This window comes from Aspergillus fischeri, genomic scaffold, assembly GCF_000149645.3.
Source record: "Aspergillus fischeri NRRL 181 1099437636247 genomic scaffold, whole genome shotgun sequence".
Classification (NCBI taxonomy): domain Eukaryota; kingdom Fungi; phylum Ascomycota; class Eurotiomycetes; order Eurotiales; family Aspergillaceae; genus Aspergillus; species Aspergillus fischeri.
This window is the reverse complement of record NW_001509772.1, coordinates 492,729-512,968: the sequence shown is the minus strand read 5'-3', so window position 1 is coordinate 512,968 and position 20,240 is coordinate 492,729. Positions and strand designations below refer to the sequence as shown.

At 51.3% G+C, this 20,240-nt stretch overlaps 8 protein-coding genes and 2 non-coding genes across 10 annotated transcripts, besides 3 other annotated features; 4 read left to right on the top strand and 6 right to left on the bottom strand.

The window, feature by feature from the left end:
* Nucleotides 1-260: 260 nt before the first annotated feature.
* On the top strand, nt 261-1,034 carry NFIA_034260 (demethoxyubiquinone hydroxylase family protein; the record flags this gene model as incomplete). The annotated part of the gene is made up of 1 exon (XM_001265754.1): nt 261-1,034. One exon carries the CDS (start codon nt 261-263, stop codon nt 1,032-1,034), a length of 774 nt encoding a protein of 257 aa, XP_001265755.1.
* A 243-nt stretch (nt 1,035-1,277) lies between these two features.
* On the bottom strand, nt 1,278-1,938 carry ltpA (tyrosine protein phosphatase LTP1; the record flags this gene model as incomplete). The annotated part of the gene is made up of 2 exons (XM_001265753.1): nt 1,278-1,810; nt 1,869-1,938. The coding sequence occupies 2 exons, from the start codon at nt 1,936-1,938 to the stop codon at nt 1,278-1,280; spliced, it is 603 nt and encodes a 200-aa protein (XP_001265754.1).
* A 1,679-nt stretch (nt 1,939-3,617) lies between these two features.
* chsA (chitin synthase class I) lies at nt 3,618-6,552 on the top strand (the record flags this gene model as incomplete). Its single annotated transcript, XM_001265752.1, has 4 exons — nt 3,618-3,752; nt 3,812-5,446; nt 5,500-5,901; nt 5,950-6,552. 4 exons carry the CDS (start codon nt 3,618-3,620, stop codon nt 6,550-6,552), a joined length of 2,775 nt encoding a protein of 924 aa, XP_001265753.1.
* A 580-nt stretch (nt 6,553-7,132) lies between these two features.
* On the top strand, nt 7,133-7,203 carry NFIA_034230. The gene has a single exon. It is a non-coding gene; the product is annotated as a tRNA-Gly (tRNA).
* Nucleotides 7,204-7,298: 95 nt separating this feature from the next.
* Nucleotides 7,299-8,093, bottom strand: NFIA_034220 (uncharacterized protein; the record flags this gene model as incomplete). Its single annotated transcript, XM_001265751.1, has 2 exons — nt 7,299-7,462; nt 7,556-8,093. The coding sequence occupies 2 exons, from the start codon at nt 8,091-8,093 to the stop codon at nt 7,299-7,301; spliced, it is 702 nt and encodes a 233-aa protein (XP_001265752.1).
* Nucleotides 7,511-7,540: a microsatellite.
* Nucleotides 7,512-7,540: a microsatellite.
* Nucleotides 8,094-8,569: 476 nt separating the features above from the next.
* Nucleotides 8,570-8,650, bottom strand: NFIA_034210. Its single transcript has one exon. It is a non-coding gene; the product is annotated as a tRNA-Ser (tRNA).
* A 333-nt stretch (nt 8,651-8,983) lies between these two features.
* On the bottom strand, nt 8,984-9,946 carry NFIA_034200 (phytanoyl-CoA dioxygenase family protein; the record flags this gene model as incomplete). Its single annotated transcript, XM_001265750.1, has 1 exon — nt 8,984-9,946. One exon carries the CDS (start codon nt 9,944-9,946, stop codon nt 8,984-8,986), a length of 963 nt encoding a protein of 320 aa, XP_001265751.1.
* A 1,035-nt stretch (nt 9,947-10,981) lies between these two features.
* Nucleotides 10,982-12,103, bottom strand: NFIA_034190 (histidine phosphatase family protein; the record flags this gene model as incomplete). Its single annotated transcript, XM_001265749.1, has 4 exons — nt 10,982-11,371; nt 11,421-11,663; nt 11,728-11,946; nt 12,002-12,103. 4 exons carry the CDS (start codon nt 12,101-12,103, stop codon nt 10,982-10,984), a joined length of 954 nt encoding a protein of 317 aa, XP_001265750.1.
* Nucleotides 12,104-12,881: 778 nt separating this feature from the next.
* On the bottom strand, nt 12,882-14,018 carry NFIA_034180 (mitochondrial 54S ribosomal protein uL22m; the record flags this gene model as incomplete). Its single annotated transcript, XM_001265748.1, has 2 exons — nt 12,882-13,897; nt 13,970-14,018. The coding sequence occupies 2 exons, from the start codon at nt 14,016-14,018 to the stop codon at nt 12,882-12,884; spliced, it is 1,065 nt and encodes a 354-aa protein (XP_001265749.1).
* Nucleotides 14,019-15,975: 1,957 nt separating this feature from the next.
* NFIA_034170 (U6 snRNP complex subunit PRP24) lies at nt 15,976-19,979 on the top strand (the record flags this gene model as incomplete). The annotated part of the gene is made up of 4 exons (XM_001265747.1): nt 15,976-18,477; nt 18,533-18,760; nt 18,811-19,167; nt 19,221-19,979. 4 exons carry the CDS (start codon nt 15,976-15,978, stop codon nt 19,977-19,979), a joined length of 3,846 nt encoding a protein of 1,281 aa, XP_001265748.1.
* Nucleotides 18,335-18,359: a microsatellite.
* Nucleotides 19,980-20,240: the final 261 nt, after the last annotated feature.

Genomic DNA, 20,240 nt, shown 5'->3' with positions numbered 1-20,240 from the left:
AGAGAAGCGATCGGACGGAGTACATGGCGGCATCCGCACGATTTGGTTCGTCCATGACGTTCCGGCCGCAGGACTCCCGAGATTGATGCCTTGCCAAGAAGGCCGCAAGCGCGCGTCTGCGGCCATGCGATCGGGTTGGACCACCTCGGAATATCCGGTGTATAAGCATCTCAGGCTTACAATTGTTGATGAATACCCATTCTATTAACTCTTCGTGATATTACCCAAGTATTTCTGACTGTATCAAAAACACACACAGAATGAATTCATTATCTTCCTTTCGGGGATGCGTTCTCAGCCGATCCGCTCGGTCAACATCACCATTGATGCTCGACTTTCTCGCTCCGTCAATTTTGCGCCACAGTCGAACCCGGCACAGCTCTACAGCAGCATCTAGTCCTCCGCATGGAGCCCGACAGTCCTCTCAGGATTCCGGGGCTGGATCCTCGAAGCCCACATACATCTTGAGCAAGAAACAACGAGAGTACCTGGACAGCGCACTCCGAGTCAACCAAGCCGGCGAACTTGCCGCAACGCTCATCTATACTGCGCAAACACCCCAGGTCGTGCGCTCACATCCCCACCTCCGACCGCTCATGAAGCACATGTACGACCAAGAAGCCGGACACTTCTCGACATTCAACAAACTCATTGCAAAGCACCGGATCCGCCCGACGGCCATGTATCCGATTTGGGAAGTCGCAGCGACTTTCTTGGGATGGTCGACGGGAGTCATGGGCCGGGAGGCGGCCATGGCTTGTACGGAGGCAGTGGAGACGGAGATTGGAACTCATTATAACGACCAAGTGCGGGAGATTCTGTCATGGGAGGCAGACGCGAAGAGCCGGGGAGAGGAGCTCGATGATGAACTGAAAGAGATGTTGGCGACGTTCCGTCGGATTCGTGATGAGGAGCTAGAGCATTTGGATCATGCTGTTGAGAACGATGCCAAGGAGGCGCAGCCTTATGATCCGTTGGTCAATGTGATCCGCTTGGGGTGTAGAGCGGCCATCAAGATCAGTGAACGGGTATGAGAGACTGCTAGCCACTTGTATGGCCATTGTTGCTTGAGACCATCTCCTCCGGCCAATTGTGCAATATTACTGCGAAGTGTACTATACTATCTGAGAAAACGGAACCATTGATGAAGCCTCGGTGCAGCAAGTATGACTTTAAACTCCAAATTCCTTCAAGTCATCTATTGATCGATCATATCTATAAGTTATCGGGTATCACTCAACATGCAAGAACGCAGTATGCCATCCTCAGATCAGGAATCACTCCTCAACCTCAGAGCCCTGCTTCTTCTCCAAGTACTCTAAAAACGACTTGGAAAACCGCACAACTTGCTGATAAACCTCCTCGAACCCATTAACACCGCCGTAATAAGGATCCTGCACAACCTCACCACCACCTACTCGGTCGTGGAGAACACCGCCCGGCCCAAAATCACCAAACAACCTCACCTCCGCAACCTTCGCGCCGGCATCTCCGCTCGACGCCCGGGTACCCTTGGCACCTCCAGACTTCCGCAACGAAGCAACAACCGATTCGCGCACATCTAGCAGATCCCGCAGATTGTATTTATCCATCGCGAGGAGGTAGTCAAAGTGCAAGAAGTCATCCTTGGTAATCTTCCGCGCCGCGTGGTCGTAGTTTGTGATGCCGTGGCGGCGGAGGGTGGACATGGTGCGCGAATCGGGGGGCTCGAGGGTGTGATAGGCTCCTGTGCCTGCGGAATCGATTTCATTGATCAATGGATGGGTGCTTGCCACGTTGCGGAAGACTCCTTCTGCCATGGTGGAGCGGCCTGGTGTGGGGGATATTAGATTGGAGTTCCAAGGTGAGGCCGGGGGTTTCGTGCTTACAGATATTCCCCAGGCAGACAAAGAGGACATTGACTTTGTGCTCGGGTGAAGGGGACTCGGAGGCGGTCATTGCGATCGTTATTTGTTGAGAAGCTACTTGGTGATTGAGCAAGCACTGTTACAGGTGCATATATGCATCTCCGATTAAAATGTTGCAGACCCCGCCACAGCGATAAGCATTCTGCCACGTTGCACCGCCTTCAGCCACAAGACATTCTTATCGAACATCCACCGGTTCATCAAATACTCCGTAGAGTACTTCTTACTGCATAGTATGACGGAAGTTTTTCGTTGATATAGAGCTACAAGGTTGTCCGGGACATATGGAAAATACTGATGCCTAAGCCACTGGAACGGGTAAAAGTCTGCAATTGTGTCTCGAGAAAACTTGCGCTAGGGCTTAATATACTCTGCCGCATATATATTCCTGCTAACTCATGATTATGTCCAAACAAATAGGGAATTTTCCCGAAACCCAAGTGTGTGTGACGTTTATTTAAACAATCATTACTGTCACCAACTTTATCACCATACATAAGATCAATTTCTTCGATGCAACTAGTGATAAGTCCCTGTGTGGCACAGGGTTTATTTTTAGAGAGCTGAGCCATAGGTGGGCACATTGGGGGTGTGGCACTGTGGCAGTGACAGGCACACCGGTTTCCCGTTGGCCCAGTGACCAAGGATTACACCCAGTCTCTCCACTGTAGCCCATGGACCAAGGCAACGATATCCACGGCTTGCTTAATGAATCGAAGTCGATTTTTATGGTTGGATCAAGCTGAGGAAGATACATGCAAAGCAATGCTCTGCAGCTGCATAATACATCGTGCAGATGTGCAGATTTCTCGTTAAGCAGGGACTTATAGAAGCCTTCCATTATAGACGGAGGTTAAGCATATCAGATAGCTGCGTCACTTTGCGGGGCGTACTCCGTAGACTAGTTTGAAGTAGTAAACAGTGCACCTTTTCTACTCGTCGTCATCAAGGTATTATTTTCCCGAATTCTAACATCCAAGAAGAAGTGATCATCCATCTCTCCTGGTTCCTTGGTCAACGCGGAAAAAAGCCTGCCAAGCAAAGCCTTTTTTCCTCCATTCTCAGCTTACAAGTTTTGCTTCTCCTTCTTGTCCTCCCCAGTTCCCCGTCACCTTTACAGCCACCACTAGTGGCGTCGCGCTCAACAGGCAGCAGTTGGCAGATGAAAAAGCACCTTTATTCGCTCAGCATCCTCGATTTCTTCATTCCCTTCCCTGCCGTCTGTGTTGGAAGTCGCCAAATTCTCCGCAAGCCCCGATAAATTATCGAGTGACTGGGCGCTCGACCTCATTCCACCGACGTTCTTGGCGCATTCCCAATCACTCCTCGCCAGGAATACAAAGGGGTAGCTCGTTCAAACGATCAATATACGAAGATCCCTACTCTCACAATGTCCTATAATCGCTTAGGTTAGTCTATAATTTGTTTTTGGCCCTTGTTACGCTGTTGTTATTGCAGGGCTGCGGGATCCGTCGCATCTCCGCATCCTCTGTCTTTCTGAAACATAACCCCCGATAAAGCGACTTTGACGAGACTAGCTCCCATTGGCACTTGCGCAAGCTATTTGGCGATCATTCTGCAATTGTTTCTGCCTGCCATTTCATATTTTGTTTTAACACTGGTTATCACACACTTAATCCGGTAGCCATTCCAAACTGACATTCGAGCTCTGTAGACCACTACGGGGAGGATGGCAATCGCTCTCCCACCATGAACCCTCATCATTTGGACGATCGAACACCGTCGCCTGGCCGGCCTTTGAACTCTTACCAGTTGTCGGATAATCCATACGTGCATGACCATTTGCAGATGCCTTCCAGCGACCGTCTAGCAGAGCAGCCAACTGTGAGAACACCATTGCACTCAAAGCGCCTGTGACTTCTGAGATTGACTCGAGATACTAGTACTCGGTAGAACGAATTCCCAACTCCTACGGTCATAATGAAGCATACGAGCAAGGTCATCCCGAGCAATATCCTGGCTACGATTATGCTGTGAACCCGGAAGCTCATCACGACGCATACTATACCCAGCCGTACGAGCCAACAGTCACGCCGCAAGATGATTACGATCTAGGGCAGTATCACGAGCAACAACAGCCTTACCAGGATGACCGAGTGCCCATTTTACAACCTGAAAACCCGTTCGGCCCAGACCCGTACAGTGAAGAGTACCATGACGACCCTGCGGCTGCGCCCACTCCGAGTCCAGCGCCAATACGACGCTGGAAGACGGTCAAGGAAGTACAACTCTTCCACGGTAACCTGGTCCTGGACTGTCCCATTGCGCCGAAGCTGCTCAGCCAAGTTCCTCATGCGGAACCTCCTGGTCGTGACGAATTCACTCATATGCGCTACTCGGCGGCAACCTGCGATCCCGCTGATTTTTACGAGGAGCGATTTACACTGCGCCAGAAACTGTTCGCGAAGCCTCGACACACCGAGCTTTTCATCGTCATTACCATGTACAACGAGGACGACTTCCTTTTCGCTCGAACATTAATCGGTGTGTTCAAGAACATCGAGTACATGTGCAATCGGACGCAGAGTAAAACCTGGGGCAAGGACGCATGGAAAAAGATTGTCGTTTGCGTCATCAGCGATGGTCGTGCCAAGATCAACCCCCGGACACGGGCTGTCCTAGCCGGTCTCGGAGTGTACCAGGATGGTATCGCGAAGCAGCAGGTGAACGGCAAGGACGTGACGGCACATATCTACGAGTATACTACGCAGGTCGGTCTCGAGCTCAAAGGAACTCAGGTACACATAAAAGGGCGCTCGGCCTGCCCGGTCCAGATGATTTTCTGCTTGAAGGAAAAGAACCAGAAGAAGATCAACTCGCATCGTTGGTTCTTCCAGGCCTTTGGCCGTGTATTGGACCCCAATATCTGCGTGCTTCTGGACGCTGGAACGAAGCCCGGACGGGACTCCATCTATCAGCTATGGAAGGCATTTGACGTCGAGCCCATGTGCGGAGGAGCTTGTGGTGAGATCAAAGTCATGCTGTCGCATGGCAAGAAATTACTCAACCCGTTAGTGGCCGGGCAAAACTTCGAATACAAGCTCAGCAACATCCTAGATAAGCCTCTGGAATCAGCTTTTGGTTTCATTTCCGTCTTGCCTGGTGCGTTTTCTGCGTACAGATACGTCGCATTACAGAACGACAAGAACGGCCAAGGTCCACTGGAGCGCTACTTCCTGGGTGAAAAGATGCATGGCGCCAATGCGGGTATCTTCACAGCCAACATGTACCTGGCCGAGGATCGAATTCTGTGTTTCGAGATTGTGACAAAACGCAATTGCCGTTGGCTCCTGCAATATGTCAAGTCATCAACTGGAGAGACCGATGTGCCTGACCGAATGGCGGAATTCATTCTACAGCGGCGCAGATGGCTGAACGGAAGTTTCTTTGCTGCCGTTTATGCGATCGCCCATTTCTACCAGATCTGGCGAAGCGACCACAGCTTCATGCGCAAGTTCATGTTGTTGATTGAATTCATCTACCAGACTATCAACATGATCTTTGCGTGGTTCAATATTGTATGTGCTGTCTTCTTCTTGCCAGAGTGGACAAATGCTAACGTGAATCGCAGGGCAACTTCTTCTTGGTCTTTCATATTCTCACTACCTACCTTGGTGACGCTGATCTTCTCGGGACAACGGGTAAAGTCCTTGGTGTTGTCTTCGAGTGGCTCTATCTTGCGACCCTGGTGACCTGCTTCGTTCTGTCCCTCGGCAACCGTCCCGGCGGTTCAAACAAGTTCTACATGACCATGGTCTACTTCTGGATTGGCATAATGATCTACCTGACCTTTGCAGCAATCTTTGTGACCGTCAAATCTATCCAGAAGGAAGTCGCCGATAATTCGTTTAGCGTTGGGCACTTGTTCAGCAACAGCCAATTTTTCTCGATCTTTGTCTCCTTGGGGTCGACTTATGTCATGTGGCTTTTGGCTTCAATTATCTTCTTCGACCCCTGGCACATGTTCACCTCCGTAAGTCTCCTCCGAACGTTGGCTATATGTGAAGCTAACCTGTACCAGTTTATCCAATACATGCTGCTTACGCCAACGTACATCAACGTGCTCAATATCTACGCCTTCTGCAACACCCACGACATCACATGGGGTACCAAGGGAGACGACAAGGCCGAGAAACTGCCTTCAGCCAACACGAAACCCGGCGGAAAAGTTGACGTTGATATCCCACAGGACGATGGAGATCTTAACGCGCAGTATGAGGCAGAACTGGCCAAATTCGCACAGAAACCACCCAAGGAGACCAAGGTCATTTCGGAAGAGGAGCGTCAGGCCGACTATTACAAAGGGTTCCGAAGCGCGGTCGTGCTCGCTTGGGTGTTTTGCAACTTTGCGCTGGGCGCTGTTGTGCTGAGCGCAGCTGGTCTGGACCGATTCAACAGCGACAAAAATGCGACGGATGATAACAGGGCCACGATCTACATGGCTGTCGTGCTTTGGAGTGTGGCTGGTCTCTCGATATTCAAATTCATCGGAGCAATGTGGTTCCTGGTCGTTCGTATGGTATGTTCAAGGGTATCCGACTTTTGCATGCTGCTTTCAGACGCTAACACTTGGTACAGTTCCGAGGCGTTTGATGTTATTTCTCTAGTCTTTCCTTCCATGTGATGTATGCACCCGGCTCTATACTGACGTTTGGCCACGATACCACTGCGGGCTCAGTATGGTACTCTGGATGATGAAGAGATGCTTTATGATATGGAGCGGCCAACGACGCTCTTGATGTTTTGTTTGATCCTGCTTCGTTGAAAGATGATTGTGATGTATTATGTAGATACCATTTGTTTGGGAGGGGCATACAGGGCATCATACAATGTGTGGGGTTGCCTTAAGTATGGGATGTGACATCATTATGCTATATTGTACTTGAGATATAACATGTAGATAATGAATCATGCTGTCCCTTTTCTCACATTCTGTCCTTTCGTCTCTCTTTGATCTATCCTTAAGGCTGGGATGCCCATGGAGATTGTTCTCCGTGCTTTTGAAGATAAGCATTGGTCTCTCCGATTCTATCCTCATTTCTAGCCTCGCTTCACTCCTGAATGCAGTCTGATTCGATGATCGAGGTTTCCATTTATTCAACCAGGAGCATACGACTTGTGCAGTTGTCCCAGGTGGCTTTCCCAGGAACCGTCAGCATTCTAGAGCTTAATAGGGCAAAATAGTTCAATTCTTCTAATAAGAAGCATCATTGGTCTAGTGGTAGAATTCGTCGTTGCCATCGACGAGGCCCGTGTTCGATTCACGGATGATGCAATTACCTTTTTGTTTTTTTTGCCCACCATTCTTACTTCCGCGGTTATACTTGAACGGTTTATTTTACTGCAATCTATTATAATGGATCATAACAATTAACTCTGATTCTTCGAATGCACACAGATCCCAATACCGCCCAAGACAAGCGCCATCCCCAACCACGTCTCCTTCTCAATGACCTTGCGCTCAACGTACCACTCCCCGAGGACCGTGAAGAGGAATGCACTCGAATTCGCCAATGGGACGGTTAATGACAATTCTATGAAATATCAGCACGGCCAACAATAATTAAAAAATAGGGTGAGGCTGTGTGTGTGTGTGTGTGTGTGTGTGTGTGGGAGCGAAGACATACCATGCTTCCCAACCAACAAAAAGAACCAAATACTTCCTGTCAGATTGATAACAAGTGGGATGGAATACGCCGGCGTGCGGAGGAGATTAAAAACCGTCCAGAAGACAGTCACGATTTTGGTCTTGAGCCATGAGGATGTGGACTTTGGTTTCATCCACGCTGGGACACGAGGGCTACCCGCTGCTGCTGCTGTTCTTGCTGCTGTTGATCGCGCAGTCGACGTGAGGGGCTGATCCTCCTCTCCCGATTCCGAGTCCTCATCCTCTTCGCTTTCGTGACCATGTCCATTCTTTGTACTGCTAGTTGCGCCCTGGCTTTGATCCCGTAGCTCCTGCTCTTCCGTAGACTGTGCCGATTGTGTCTGTGGCACCGTCTGCGACTGTGGTTTCTGGAGTGCTTCCTGCCGAGCGTTAAAGTCCGCTGCGGCGCGGCGGATGAATGGCGTCGTGAAGCCCCATGCTACGCCGACGAGGAGGAAGGAGAGGACGTAGTTGAAGACAGATGGCTCCTCGACTGGTACGCTTGCGTCGGGGTCCATTTTCCACCTAGGTTTCTCTGTTGGGATTGAGCTGACGATGGGTAGATAAGATGTGGGTGACAGCTGTCAGGGGTGTTGCAGACGGACCGGGGATAAGATGACGAACGGCCGAGATGCGCCGCTTTGGGAGGAATCTGATAAGATAAGGGACTGCCAGGGTGCCATCCTGCAGGCTGCATCCATCTACGGAGTAGCTAACCATGTTCAAAAGAGGCCAGTTCAGTGCAGTCATCCGAATAAGTAAACACAGAGAGAGTCGGCATTTAAGCTAATATCGGGTTATGATGGAACGATTGTCTGTCTGAGCGAGGCATGGTCACTACCTACTATTGGTCTTGAATCGCCTTGTACCAGCACATCGTACTCCTTATAACCAGCAGATCAGACAACCGGCCTCGTACTGCGACCAATGAATAACGATAGGCCAGGGGGTCAGCCGTAGTAGAGAATACGGGAGGGAAAAAAATAAAAAGAAACGTCAGCGATAGGACTCGAACCTATGCGGCCGAAGCCAAGTGATTTCTAATCACTCCCCTTAACCACTCGGGCACACTGACTGAGCTTATAGTATTAGTATACTATTTTGTATTCATGAGTCAAACTCATGCACAACATTCTGGTATAGTTGACTTCGTCGGCATATTCCTCCCAAGTACTGGGGTATGGGCCAGTGAAGATCGAGCCTGCTGCCGTACCTTCAGGAAACATTGCAGGAGGATCAGCGGCTAGACGACGGTGATTGTGACGCAGAGACAACCCAGAATGACGGGCTTCTATGCTACATGATATTGGACGCAATCTGAAAGTGAAAGCATATGCAGACTGGCGTTTCAGATGTCTAGGAGGCCACCTCGAACCAGTAGAAAGATATATACAATGCTGCTAGTCTCCTACCGATACAGCTTGGAAAACTCTCCACCCTCCGGAGGCTGCAGCCAGTTCCTCTCATCATAGTCCCATCCGTCCGCACCCTCGATGACATGGAATGTATACGCAAACCGGCTGCGCGGGCTGGTATTCTTCTCGCTCATATGCAGCACATTCCCATGAATCAGCACCAACGACCCGGCCTTGATATCCAGAATCTCGAAATCCTCATCCTTAACCTCCTGACCCTGGTCCTGATCCTGACCGTCACCCTCCGCACCCCTCGGCATCTCAGGCCCATCATTCTCCACAAACTCCGTCCCAAGAACCTTCCCACTCTCCCCAACCTTCCTCACGAACCGCCGCTTGATCCCCTGCCGATGCGAACCCTTCCACATCCCCAGCGTCGCATTCCCCGGCCCCGCATCCTGCAGCGCAAACCACCATCCCACCGCCGACGGCGGCCTCGTATACAGAAACTCCGAGTCCCGATGCGGCGGCACCGCGCCCCCGATCCCGGGCTGCTTGCAGATCACCATACTCTGCAGCACGCGCGGGTCCATGAAGCCCAGCGACTTGGCGATGGCGGCATTGCGCGCGCTGAGGGAGACTTTTTCGAAGGGAGGGGAGAGCGAGTGCAATGCATGTCCGATCTTGTTGATTGCTTGCTGTTTGGGCTTGAGAAGGGTGGGTTTGCCTGTTGCGGGGTCGGGGGTGGAGGAGAAGGCGTCCGGTTCGAAGAAGAAGCGGATCTTGTCGCCGGAGGTCAGGAAGTAGTCGTCGCCGACGTGGGGGTCGTTTTTGTTGGTTTCGTCGTCGCCGGTGGTGAATTTGGTGAGTGGGTGGGATTCTAGTGGGAAGTCGTCGAGAAGTCTGTTGGTCTCGGTCAGGAGGGAGGTGATGTCCTCTGGGGAGAGGAAGTCGGGGATGACGAGGTAGCCGTTCTCACGGAAGAAGGTGAGTTGCGAGGGAGTGAGGCCTTCCATGCTTTAGATGTAGAGAGTGATTGAGTGTGATATGGGAGACAAATGAACGAGTAAGAGCAGAAAGTGGAAGAAGTGATGGATGAGTTGAGGGGGAAAAATGCGGGGAAGAATGATGCTTAAATAGTGGGCTTATCAGTATCAGTCGGAGATGCCCGAATGCATCCATCAATGACCATGGCCATGACAAGTTGACACTGTATAGAAAGATAGAATATGAATCGATATCATTTTATGTGTCAAATACTCCCAGAGAAACCCTCTGAACCAGCCTCTCTCATAATGTTCTCTATCCCCTCATCAGCCCTAAAATATATTTCCTTTCTTGGCCGGCATTTAAGTACAGCACAGACTCACCCTGCAGCCTATGTCTGTGTGTGCATAAGTAACTTATAGTCGTCTTTTAACAGCCTCCGCTAGTCATACTGAAATAGTTGCATCTTTAGTTCTACGACAATTTCTAAAGTCCTTCAAAAGCCCAGTAGCATGATCTCTGAAGGCAGAACTGCTTCGTTGTACAGTAAGTGTTATTTTAATACTTTTTAGCGTTTGCTAAGATATTACGTTGCGCCTGCTGGTCACTATATAGCAACCGTTATTGCATGCCCTTAATGAGGTCGCTGTAGCCACTTGCTTGACTCCTGCTAAGAAACCTGATTAAGACGGCCTTTAAGAAGCAGAGCAATGGCTGATTTCTAGAAGCAGGTGTTTCCTGAACATTGGCAGTAGTATATTCTCCAGTATGTGTACTGGTGCTGCCACGGTTCCTTCTTGAGGACATATGTTACTGTGACGCCCGACATATTCTTTCCTAGACTCCTGATATTTCGTCTTACAACCCGTCCACTATTGCGTTCGAGGTTGTCAGAGCCCAGAAAGTGGAAGGAGAACCGTCCTTCGTAAAGACTGCCTTTAATAGATCATGTTAGCTAGGTGTAGGGATATCATTTAACCTGGGTATATATAATAGACGATGACATGCACAGGCCACCATGCCTCTGCAAAAATCACCATGAACCCTCTCACGGCCTCTTGGAATCAATTCTTACAAACTGGCGCCGTCGTAGGAGGATCAATATGCATTTTCGGCAATGGCCCAGCAACACGCTCTACCTTGACCAGAACCGGAATGACAGCACCCGTCGCCAGCGCAAACTTCCGGTGTCCCGTGACCTGCAAGATACTCGTAATGACGCCTGAATGTGCCGTCAAAGAGATAAACGTGTTTTTGTCGTGAGTGAAGATGTCCTGGAGTAAGTCGCGAAGGCGAGCGTCACGCGCGGTGTCGGACTCCCGTAGCTTTGGATCATACAAGGGGTCTTCCTCTGCGAAGCCATCTTCAATGATGTACTCGGGGTACTCGGCCTGTATGGCTATTTTCGACGACCGACTGTCGCAGGTGTGAAGACCGATCGTTTCTCGGAGGAGCTGCTGATGTAAGTTTTCATGACTTATGAAGGTAATACCGTTGACGTACCTCTTTAACGACCGGGCGGAAGGGCTCCGTATGCGGCATCTTCAGGCCGCGGAACGTGATATTGGCGGTAGCCAGGCATCGGTTCAGCGGACTCACGTAGTACGATTGAGGGAATGGAATCTTGTTCTCGATCTGCGTCTCCCAAGCCCGGTGCGCGGTTTCCGCCTGTGCTATGCCCACAGGAGTGAGACGGGCGTCCACCCATGTCCCGTTGTCGTCGCCGTCGAGAAGGGACCAATAGCACTGTAACAGTCAATCGAGCCCCAATAAGCAGCCTCAGGTAGAGGGTATCAGCGGAAATACTTACATCCCATGCTTCTGTTCCATAGCGGCGCTCGGCGACATTGTGGTATCCTTCTCCATGTCGGCCAAGGTAGAGCAGTCTGTAGCTTGTCTCGGGGTCGCTCTCTGCATTGAGCTTGTTAATCTGGTACTCAAAGCGCTCCCATTGGGTTCTGCGGCCGTCTAGATCAAACTCGGCGTCCGAGTCATAGCTTCGAGGTATTAAACCAAAGTTTGATGCGACCTGGTCAGCATCAGCTAAGTCTGCAGGTGATGGCAATATTTCAACAGCAGCTCACATAGTCGAAAGTGTCCGGATCAGTCGTCGGCTCATCTTGCATGAAATACCCGGTCACAGTGTTCAGCCTTAGATGCGACTCGGATGTAATTGATTCAGCCATCATCACCAAGCCAGCTACAATAACAGTGACTACAAGCAGGAACGGTCTGGATGGTGTCAGTAGGGGAAAAGCGCCGAGGGGTGAGCACGTGCATGATGAAAGATATTTGAAAGAACGGTTGGAAGCCAAGTGCCTTCGGATGATTCGAATGCGGCCCTTCACTTTCATGTGGAGGCTGATATTGTAGCTCGTTGCCCTGCCTCGGTGGGCGACCTGTGGAGGGACGCAGGGGGATCATATCCAAGTGCCCGTGCGCTTCATCGGCCACGGGCTCTGGTGCGTGTGGGGCAATCAATCACCAGCTAAGACTGGACCAGGTGAGTTATATATTCATTCGTTCATCCCAAATTCAGAACGAGATTGTGAGAAGGATGGGAAATAAGTAATTGCCTAGGGTAGGCGGTTGCCAATGATCAATTGAACCCATAGAAAAGGACGCATACACGTGTCGATGTTCAGGTGAAATAGAAGACGTCACAAGGGCATTTTCTAAAGGTACCCGACTTAGTAACTATAGGGAAGTCCAGAAATGTATATTTCAGTATTGTACAATGTGAGCCCACTATCGGCTCAATTCCTTAGACCACAAACGGTGTTGGCAAGCCAATGACCTCGCATCACCAAGAGTAGATAGATGTGCGAGAGGAAACGCTGAAACATCCGCTCGACGGAGAGTGCTTTCAGAAATCTAGGAAAATTACAAGGAAACGAACAACGCCGATAACAACCCATCAAATCGCCTGGTCATGGCTATAAAACAACGAAGCGAACGAGTCGATCACCAGCTATAGTACTGGTTCTGCGCGGTGATCTTCCGGTCCGGAAGCTGGGTCCAGAGTTGGGCTTTCCGCTTGCGCACTGCCTCAGCCTCACGGTCCTGCCACTCTCTGATCCGGGTATTCTCTTCCTTGAGCAAGACACTCAGGGAAGTGTAAGGGGGCCGCAGCCGGTTAATCTGGCCTCGAGCACGATGGTCGTAGTCGACTCCATATGGACCTCGGTTGACCCAAGCCTGGGCAATGTAGATTGATGAAGGGTTGGTGATCGTTTTCCGCTCACCAGTTTTGAGAGTGATGGTGATCGGTTTCTGTTCTGCGGCGTTGCCCAGACCCATACCTGACCGAACAATGGCAACGTTCTTCGCGTGCTCGAGGTGTTCAAGAACGTCCTTGGCGACCTTCTTCTTACTGAAGCGCATCTGTAACATAGCCTCGTCGATATTCTTTCCCGCGATCTGACGTGCAAGGGGTCCCAGCTTCTTCACGGACGTCTTGAACCAATGGGACTTGGATAGTGACTCGCGCTCCGTTCGCATGATCTGCTCGGTCTTCGTTAGACGACCCCGACGACGTACTTCCCGAACAATCATCTTGCGCTCCCAGCGCATCCTCGCCTTCGGACGAGGATCGAGCACGGTCGCCATGGTGATACGGTTTCGGTTTTCCACCTCCAAATTGGCTTCCTCCTCACCCTCCGCCGCTTCGGTGGCTTGTTTGCGTGCTACTGGCGTCCGACCGGATGCAATAAGCTTCGGGGTTGCTTCATCTTCGGCGAAAATTGAGTCTGCACTCAATGAACCTTCACGCTTGGGAGGGGCTGTTGCTCTGCGGGTGATTTTCGGCTTTGCGGTCTCGGACCGGCCACCGAAGAAGAAATTCTTGATGGAGGACAAGGCAGACGGTTTGGATTGCTCCTCCGGTTTCTCGTTAGGCCCATTGCTGCCGTCATCCTGAGCACGGCGAGGGAAGGAATATGTCAGGGTGCGTCGAGGGACGAAAGTAACACCTCTCCGGGCTACACAAATGTGTCAGGGACAAAAGAGTATTACAGGTGACGGATAAAGCAATTGGAAGGGTAATGACTTACCTGACCGGATCAGTTGCCCGTAGGGATATACAGCACCCATTGTGGCCATGACAAGCGAGCGTTACCAACCCCCGGAGCGAACCTGATATTCGGAGACTGAAGGGAAAATTGCAACCGGAAAGTCGAGAGCACATGATCCGCGTTTCTTGGCTGCGGAGTGGGTTGACATGGTCTACCGTACACTGTGGCTAGCGGATCAAGCCACACTTTTGTTTGCTTTGAGGCTTGACCGGCGCCAGCAACCTTTTAGTTCTAGCTCTCAGACGGCGGTCCTAAGTTCTAACTCCTTGCAAGTTCGGCAACTTTTTGCGATTTGCTTGCAGCTAGTCTAGTCTACCTGTAGACTAAGTTAGTCCCTTGCTAAGTTTCTAGGCACTTTCATAGTAAGAGTCCTACCACTACGGAGTACCTCTTCATGCAAAATGACCTCATCATCAGACTAGTGTCGGTAAGTTTCTGCTGCTGTCGGTTAAAGCGGCAGCCCTTCAAATGTCTGCCTCCTACTTAGTTATACGTGGCTGTGCTGAGGTAATTTGTCCAGTTGCAAAATGATGCAGTGATTGCTTGCTTGAAATACTACATGACAGCCAGTGTTCCATTGAACACCTATACCTGAGTCGTCATGGCTTCATCTGTTTCGCTCAACCATTATCCGATCGTTTGCAGCTCCTAAAATGGGATGTGGATGATTGATGATTCGAGCCACAGGCCAACTCAGACATATCCACCATCCTCGACTGTTGACTAACAGATTCAGCCGACAAGTTCATAACAGGGAAGGGGACGCCCTCCTCGGCGCACAGGGCAATGCAAGTGGCTGTTGATCATGGGCACGTGATGCTGCTCAAACTCCAGTTGTAAAGCAGCTTCAGATCCAGGTCTTTCAGGTAGGCCTCATCGAAATGAAATCGAGCAGCAGGGACCTAGGCTTGTCATCCATAGCAATACACCTAAGCCTTGTAAAAGCATTCTGTAGATTTGATCACTACGCCAAGGCAGCTGTTGTATTGTCTTTTAAAACCATTGGTTACACAATCCGCTCGATCCAAAGGAGTCGAGAACCTGTCGTAGTAATCATCGTCAAAACTCCTGCATAGTAGTACGGGAATTCTACGTAGTTCAAATTTCAGGTCGACGATGTTGGCTAAAGCCTTGAGGATTGTTCAAGCGTTCATTCCTGAGCTAGGTGGCTGATCACTACTACGCTTGTTGTCGCATAGTACTCATTGGTACCTCAGGTATCTATCCCATGCTGCGAGCTCTTTTTGTCCTACTCCCATCAATCTCTTCTTCAGATCCGTGGAAGTGACAGTCTCTTGCTTTTTGCTGCACTGCGCTTTTCTCAACCTCTTTCTTGTCGCCTGTCCTTTTGTAGGTCTCTATTTCCCCATATTTTCCCGTCATCGTGACCGCCGCTTACCCGCTTTTTAGCTCTCGACCTGGATAGCTTGGTCCCCCCTCCTCTCTCTCCCCTTCGGCTTTCTCGCTCGCCCCGGTCGTCCCATTTTCCGTCCCAGAAATCCTTGTTATTTTTGTGCTCAAGCATCAACGTATACAGTCAAGAATCAACTACTCAAAGGGGAGACAAAGAGAGAGAGAAAAACGGAACAAGAGGAAATTTACTCACGTGGAGGGAAGAATCCTCGGTCCTAATCTCTCCATTTGCGCAGTTCTTTTGTGGTTTGGAACTTTTTCCGCACCACTCGACAAGAGTCCTGCTTCCTAAGGCGCGATCGAGGCTCTGGCCAAAGCAGGAATGGACTCGTTGATGAGGCTATCATCAGTTGTCCTCTAATTTTCGAATCCATTTCGTACATTCCTTCCTCTTCTTTTTCTTGGGGTTTGCGTCCGCGCCAGCGCGTTAACTGGCGATTTCCATTTGCCTTCGCCTTCGTTCTCCATCATCAAAGCCTTTGGTAAAAAATATCTCCATTATGGATATAAACTCACTTCTTTCGCCAGACTCGAATCCTCAATCTGGGCGTTCAACCCCTGGAAACGGATCGATGTCTGCCAACAATGCTCCTGCCGCGACCTCACGTCCACCGAACAAGCCGCTACGGAAAGGTCGCACAACTTCCGCACGGCCAGCGATGACTTCATCTCCTCTTGCGCATCACGTATATGCCCCTTCGCAATTAAACGACCCTTCCCCGCCGGCGACGAGTAGTCCGAGTGCGGGTCCGAACATGGGAGGAGGAAATGGCACGCCTCCGTCTGTTGATCTGCCTCCATCCCGACAAGCATCCACGCCAGGCATGGATACCCTTGCAGATTTGGCGTCAATGCAACATCATCAGCCCCAGCGTTCCAATACCTCCATTTTGCGGGGCACCGAGTCCTATGAAAGCCAACTATCGCCATCCACCATGTACCCTCACGTTAACCCGATCTCTCATAATACACCTACTCCCAGAACTTCGTTTGACATCGCAATGTCGGAGGGTCCGAGGGAAGGGGCTGCTCGGAGGAATTATGCTGACACTTCTTTGCGGCCCGATGCTCAAAGGATGGCGACGGAGCTCTTCGCTCAGATTCAAGACAATCCGCATATTTACGAGGCGCACGTGAATTTTATCCGTCTGCTCCACGAGGGCTTTGTCAACCATGTTTACCCGCCCAATAATCCGGATATCCACGGCGACCCAAGAAAATACGATCTCCTTAGGGATATGCGCACTGCCCGGGAGGAGATGGACAAGCTGTTCGCCATGGGTGAGGATCTCTGGGCGGAGTGGATTCAGGACGAGAGTATGCTGGCGCAATCGGTGGAGGAACGCATCGCGGTGATGGAACTCTGCCAGCGATCAATTGAGGAGGAGTACGGTAGTACCAAGCTATGGACCATCTACGGTGAATGGGTACTATACCTCTACAACTCCGCAAACGGGGATACGGGTTCGAACCAATGGTCCGAGGAGGACAAGCTGGTCGGTCGTGAGGTCTTTACCTGGCAATCAGTTTTGGATGTGTGGCAGCGAGGTGCCGAGGCAACCCGATGGAGGATTCACGATAGCCACCTGGTCTGGGATCGATTTTTGGACCTGCAAGTCCAGGACCTTTCTCGTCGCCCATCGCAAGAACGTGCCAGTCAAGTAAAGGGCTTCTTCGATGCCCGCTTGCAAACCCCACATGCTACCTGGGACCAGACCTTCCAGGCCTTTTCGGGATTCGTGTCGACATACTACAACGCCAACTACGAGGAAATCATGGCCGACACGGCGGGTCGACTTGCTACGCCAATCAAAGAGAAGTACAACGCGCGGGAGCATCTGGAGATCAAGTTGCGCAATGCCGTCGATGCTGGCGAGTTTGGCCTGGAGTGGGCGGCGTACTCGGAGTACATTGAATGGGAAGTGAGCCGACACCGGCGGAAACGCCAGTCGAATTTCGATCTTGTGAACGCCATCTATCAGCGTGCAGTCCTACGTTTCCCGACCGACTCCAACCTCTGGGAGGACTATGTCATGTTCCTCATCGACCAGAATACGCACGGTAACGCGAGAGCGACCACAATATCGACGCTCGAAAGAGCCACCAGGCATTGCCCATGCTCTGGTACCCTTTGGTCGCAGTACCTCCTAAGCTCCGAGCGGGAAGGACAATCTTTCCAGAAGATCGCTGACATCAAACACAAAGCCACAAGTACTGGCTTGCTGGACGCCGGCGGTATGGAGGAGGTACTGAAAGTCCATACCGCCTGGTGCAGCTACCTTCGTCGGCGCGCCTTTCTTTCAGATTCGACCGATGAGGATCTGGATGTTGCCGAGGTTGGCATCCGATCCGCCATCGAAAGTGTACAGGAACTCGGAGAGAAGAAGTACGGTCGCTCATACCAGGGTGATCCGCTGTTTCGCCTCGAACGCATCTATATCCGCTACCTGAGTGAAAGCGGCAGCTGGGACAGTGCACGCGAAACCTTCAAGGGGCTGGTCGGTCGCCGTGGCAATAGTTACGAATTCTGGCTCACCTACTATCACTGGGAGCTGATCTCGTGGAGCAAATTTGTACAGGGAGAAGCGACGGCGGATGCGGCTCGGCGGACTCCCAACCCCAGCTTTGCAACTGCCGTGTTGAAACAGGCCATCAAGCGGACAGACCTAGATTGGCCCGAGAAGATCATGCAGGTCTACGTCGCGCACTGTGAAGATTACGAGGACTCGGACGAACTCCAACAGGCTATACTGGAGACCAGGAAAGCCATGAAGGCCATCACCGCACGGCGAGAAAAGGAAGCTGCGGCCGCGTTGCAGCAACAGCAGGCGGTGGCGGCCGATCTTGCATCTCAAGCAGAGAAGCGTAAGCGCGAGGATGACACTGGAGTAAACGGCTATCCCAGCAGTAAAAAGGCCCGTGCCGAGGAGCCAGCACCAGCACCAGCACCAGCACCCCCTGCGCCGCAACCCGAGCCTGTCGCACTCCGGCGCGACCGCGAAAATGCCACAGTAGTTGTCAAGAATTTGCCTCACCATATTACGGAACACCGTGTCCGACAGTTCTTCCGTCATGTAAGATTCTCCCCTGGTTTTCTGTTGCCTTCACTTCCTCATCTGACTTGGACAGTGCGGGACAATCAAAGGCTTGAAGATGCTGCCAGGCGACGATGGAAACTCTGAGACCGCCATCATTGAGTTTGAAACAAGAGAGGAAGCTCTCGTGGCTCAGACGCGTGATCAGAAGTTGCTTGACGATAACGCTATTGAGGTTCATCTTGGCTCCGGATCCACATTGTTCGTGACGAACTTTCCATCGACCGCTGATGAAAGTTATATCCGAAATCTGTTCCGCGAGGTAGGCACCTGCCCAACAGCTCCATCTAATGGGAAACTAACCAGTCTTAGTATGGCGAGATTGTCGATATACGCTTCCCATCTCTCAAATACAACACTCATCGACGATTCTGTTACGTGCAGTTCAAATCCTCTGGGGATGCCCATAACGCGACCACGCTCAATGGCACCCGGGTTGGAAGCGACCTCAATCTGGTAGTCAAGATCTCAGATCCTACGCGTAGAGAGGACCGTCATGGACCTGTTTACGAAGGACGGGAGATTCACATTTCCAACATTGACTGGAAAGCCAATGAGGGTGACCTCAAGGAAGTGTTCCAAAAGTATGGCACCATCGAGACGGTGCGGATTCCAAGAAAGGTCGATGGTGGCAGTAAAGGGTTTGGCTATATTGTCTTCTCCACCAAAGTATGTTTTCTGGCCATCCGGCTACTGAGTTTTATAGCTAATCTCTCGAATAGGAGGAGGCAGAAGCCGCCCTTGCTATGCATGAACAAGAATTCCGCTCGCGCCCGCTACAGGTCCGAATCTCGACCCCCCAGGGTGCTAAACGAACTGCAACCACTATCGTGAACCGCGTCCAATCCCCTGCAGCTGAGGCGAATGGGACCAAAGCGCCATCAGTCGAGCCTGAAGGCACAGCCAAGGAGCGCTCGGCGCGGACCTTGGGGCTCATGAACGTTCCCGACACGGTGAATGATGCGCGGATCCGTGCAATGGTTGAACCTTATGGACCGCTCATCAAAATCGTCCTGCGCCCTGATCATCAAGGGGCTATTGTCGAATTTGCGGATGTTAACCATGCCGGCAAGGCTTCGCTCGAACTCGAAGGACAGGAAATTGCTCCGGGTCGAAAATTGCATGTGGGCACGGTCTCGGAACTGCTGAAGCAGTCGGCGGAGAAGAAGGGGGGACCCGGTCAGGCGACAAAGTCAAAGGACAAGGCCACATTCCTCCAGCCGACCGGACCGATCAAGCGTCCTGTGCAACCCGGTCAGCGCGGTGGCCGAAGAGGTGGATTGGGGGTGAAGCGGGTCAGCATTTCTTCGACAGCCTCGCAGGCGGGCAGCACGAAAGCCGAAGAAGGCGCCAAAAGCGCGACGACGATGACGACCACGAATGTGACGACAGAAAGCGGCGCTCACCCAGTTGGCGGTGAGAAGACGAGGAAGAGTAATGATGATTTCCGTGCCATGATCCAGCGGAATCGAGGCGAATGAGAGTAAAACCTGTGCGCGGCGCTTCGGATTGTAATGACCGGGTTGGCGTTTTTTCCCTTTCTCCTTCCACTGATGTCCCTCTTCTGGATGGTTCCCTGCCATGGTGACCTGAGCCGGAGAGTGCCCTCGCTGTCGTGATGGTTTCCTTGATCATGCCATTCTACGCCCGCCTTGTGGAAAGGCGAACGATGCTCTTTTGGCGTCTGTAGATTACCACTACACTTCTTTTCCTGCGTTTCATTTTTGTTTCTTGTCTGAGTC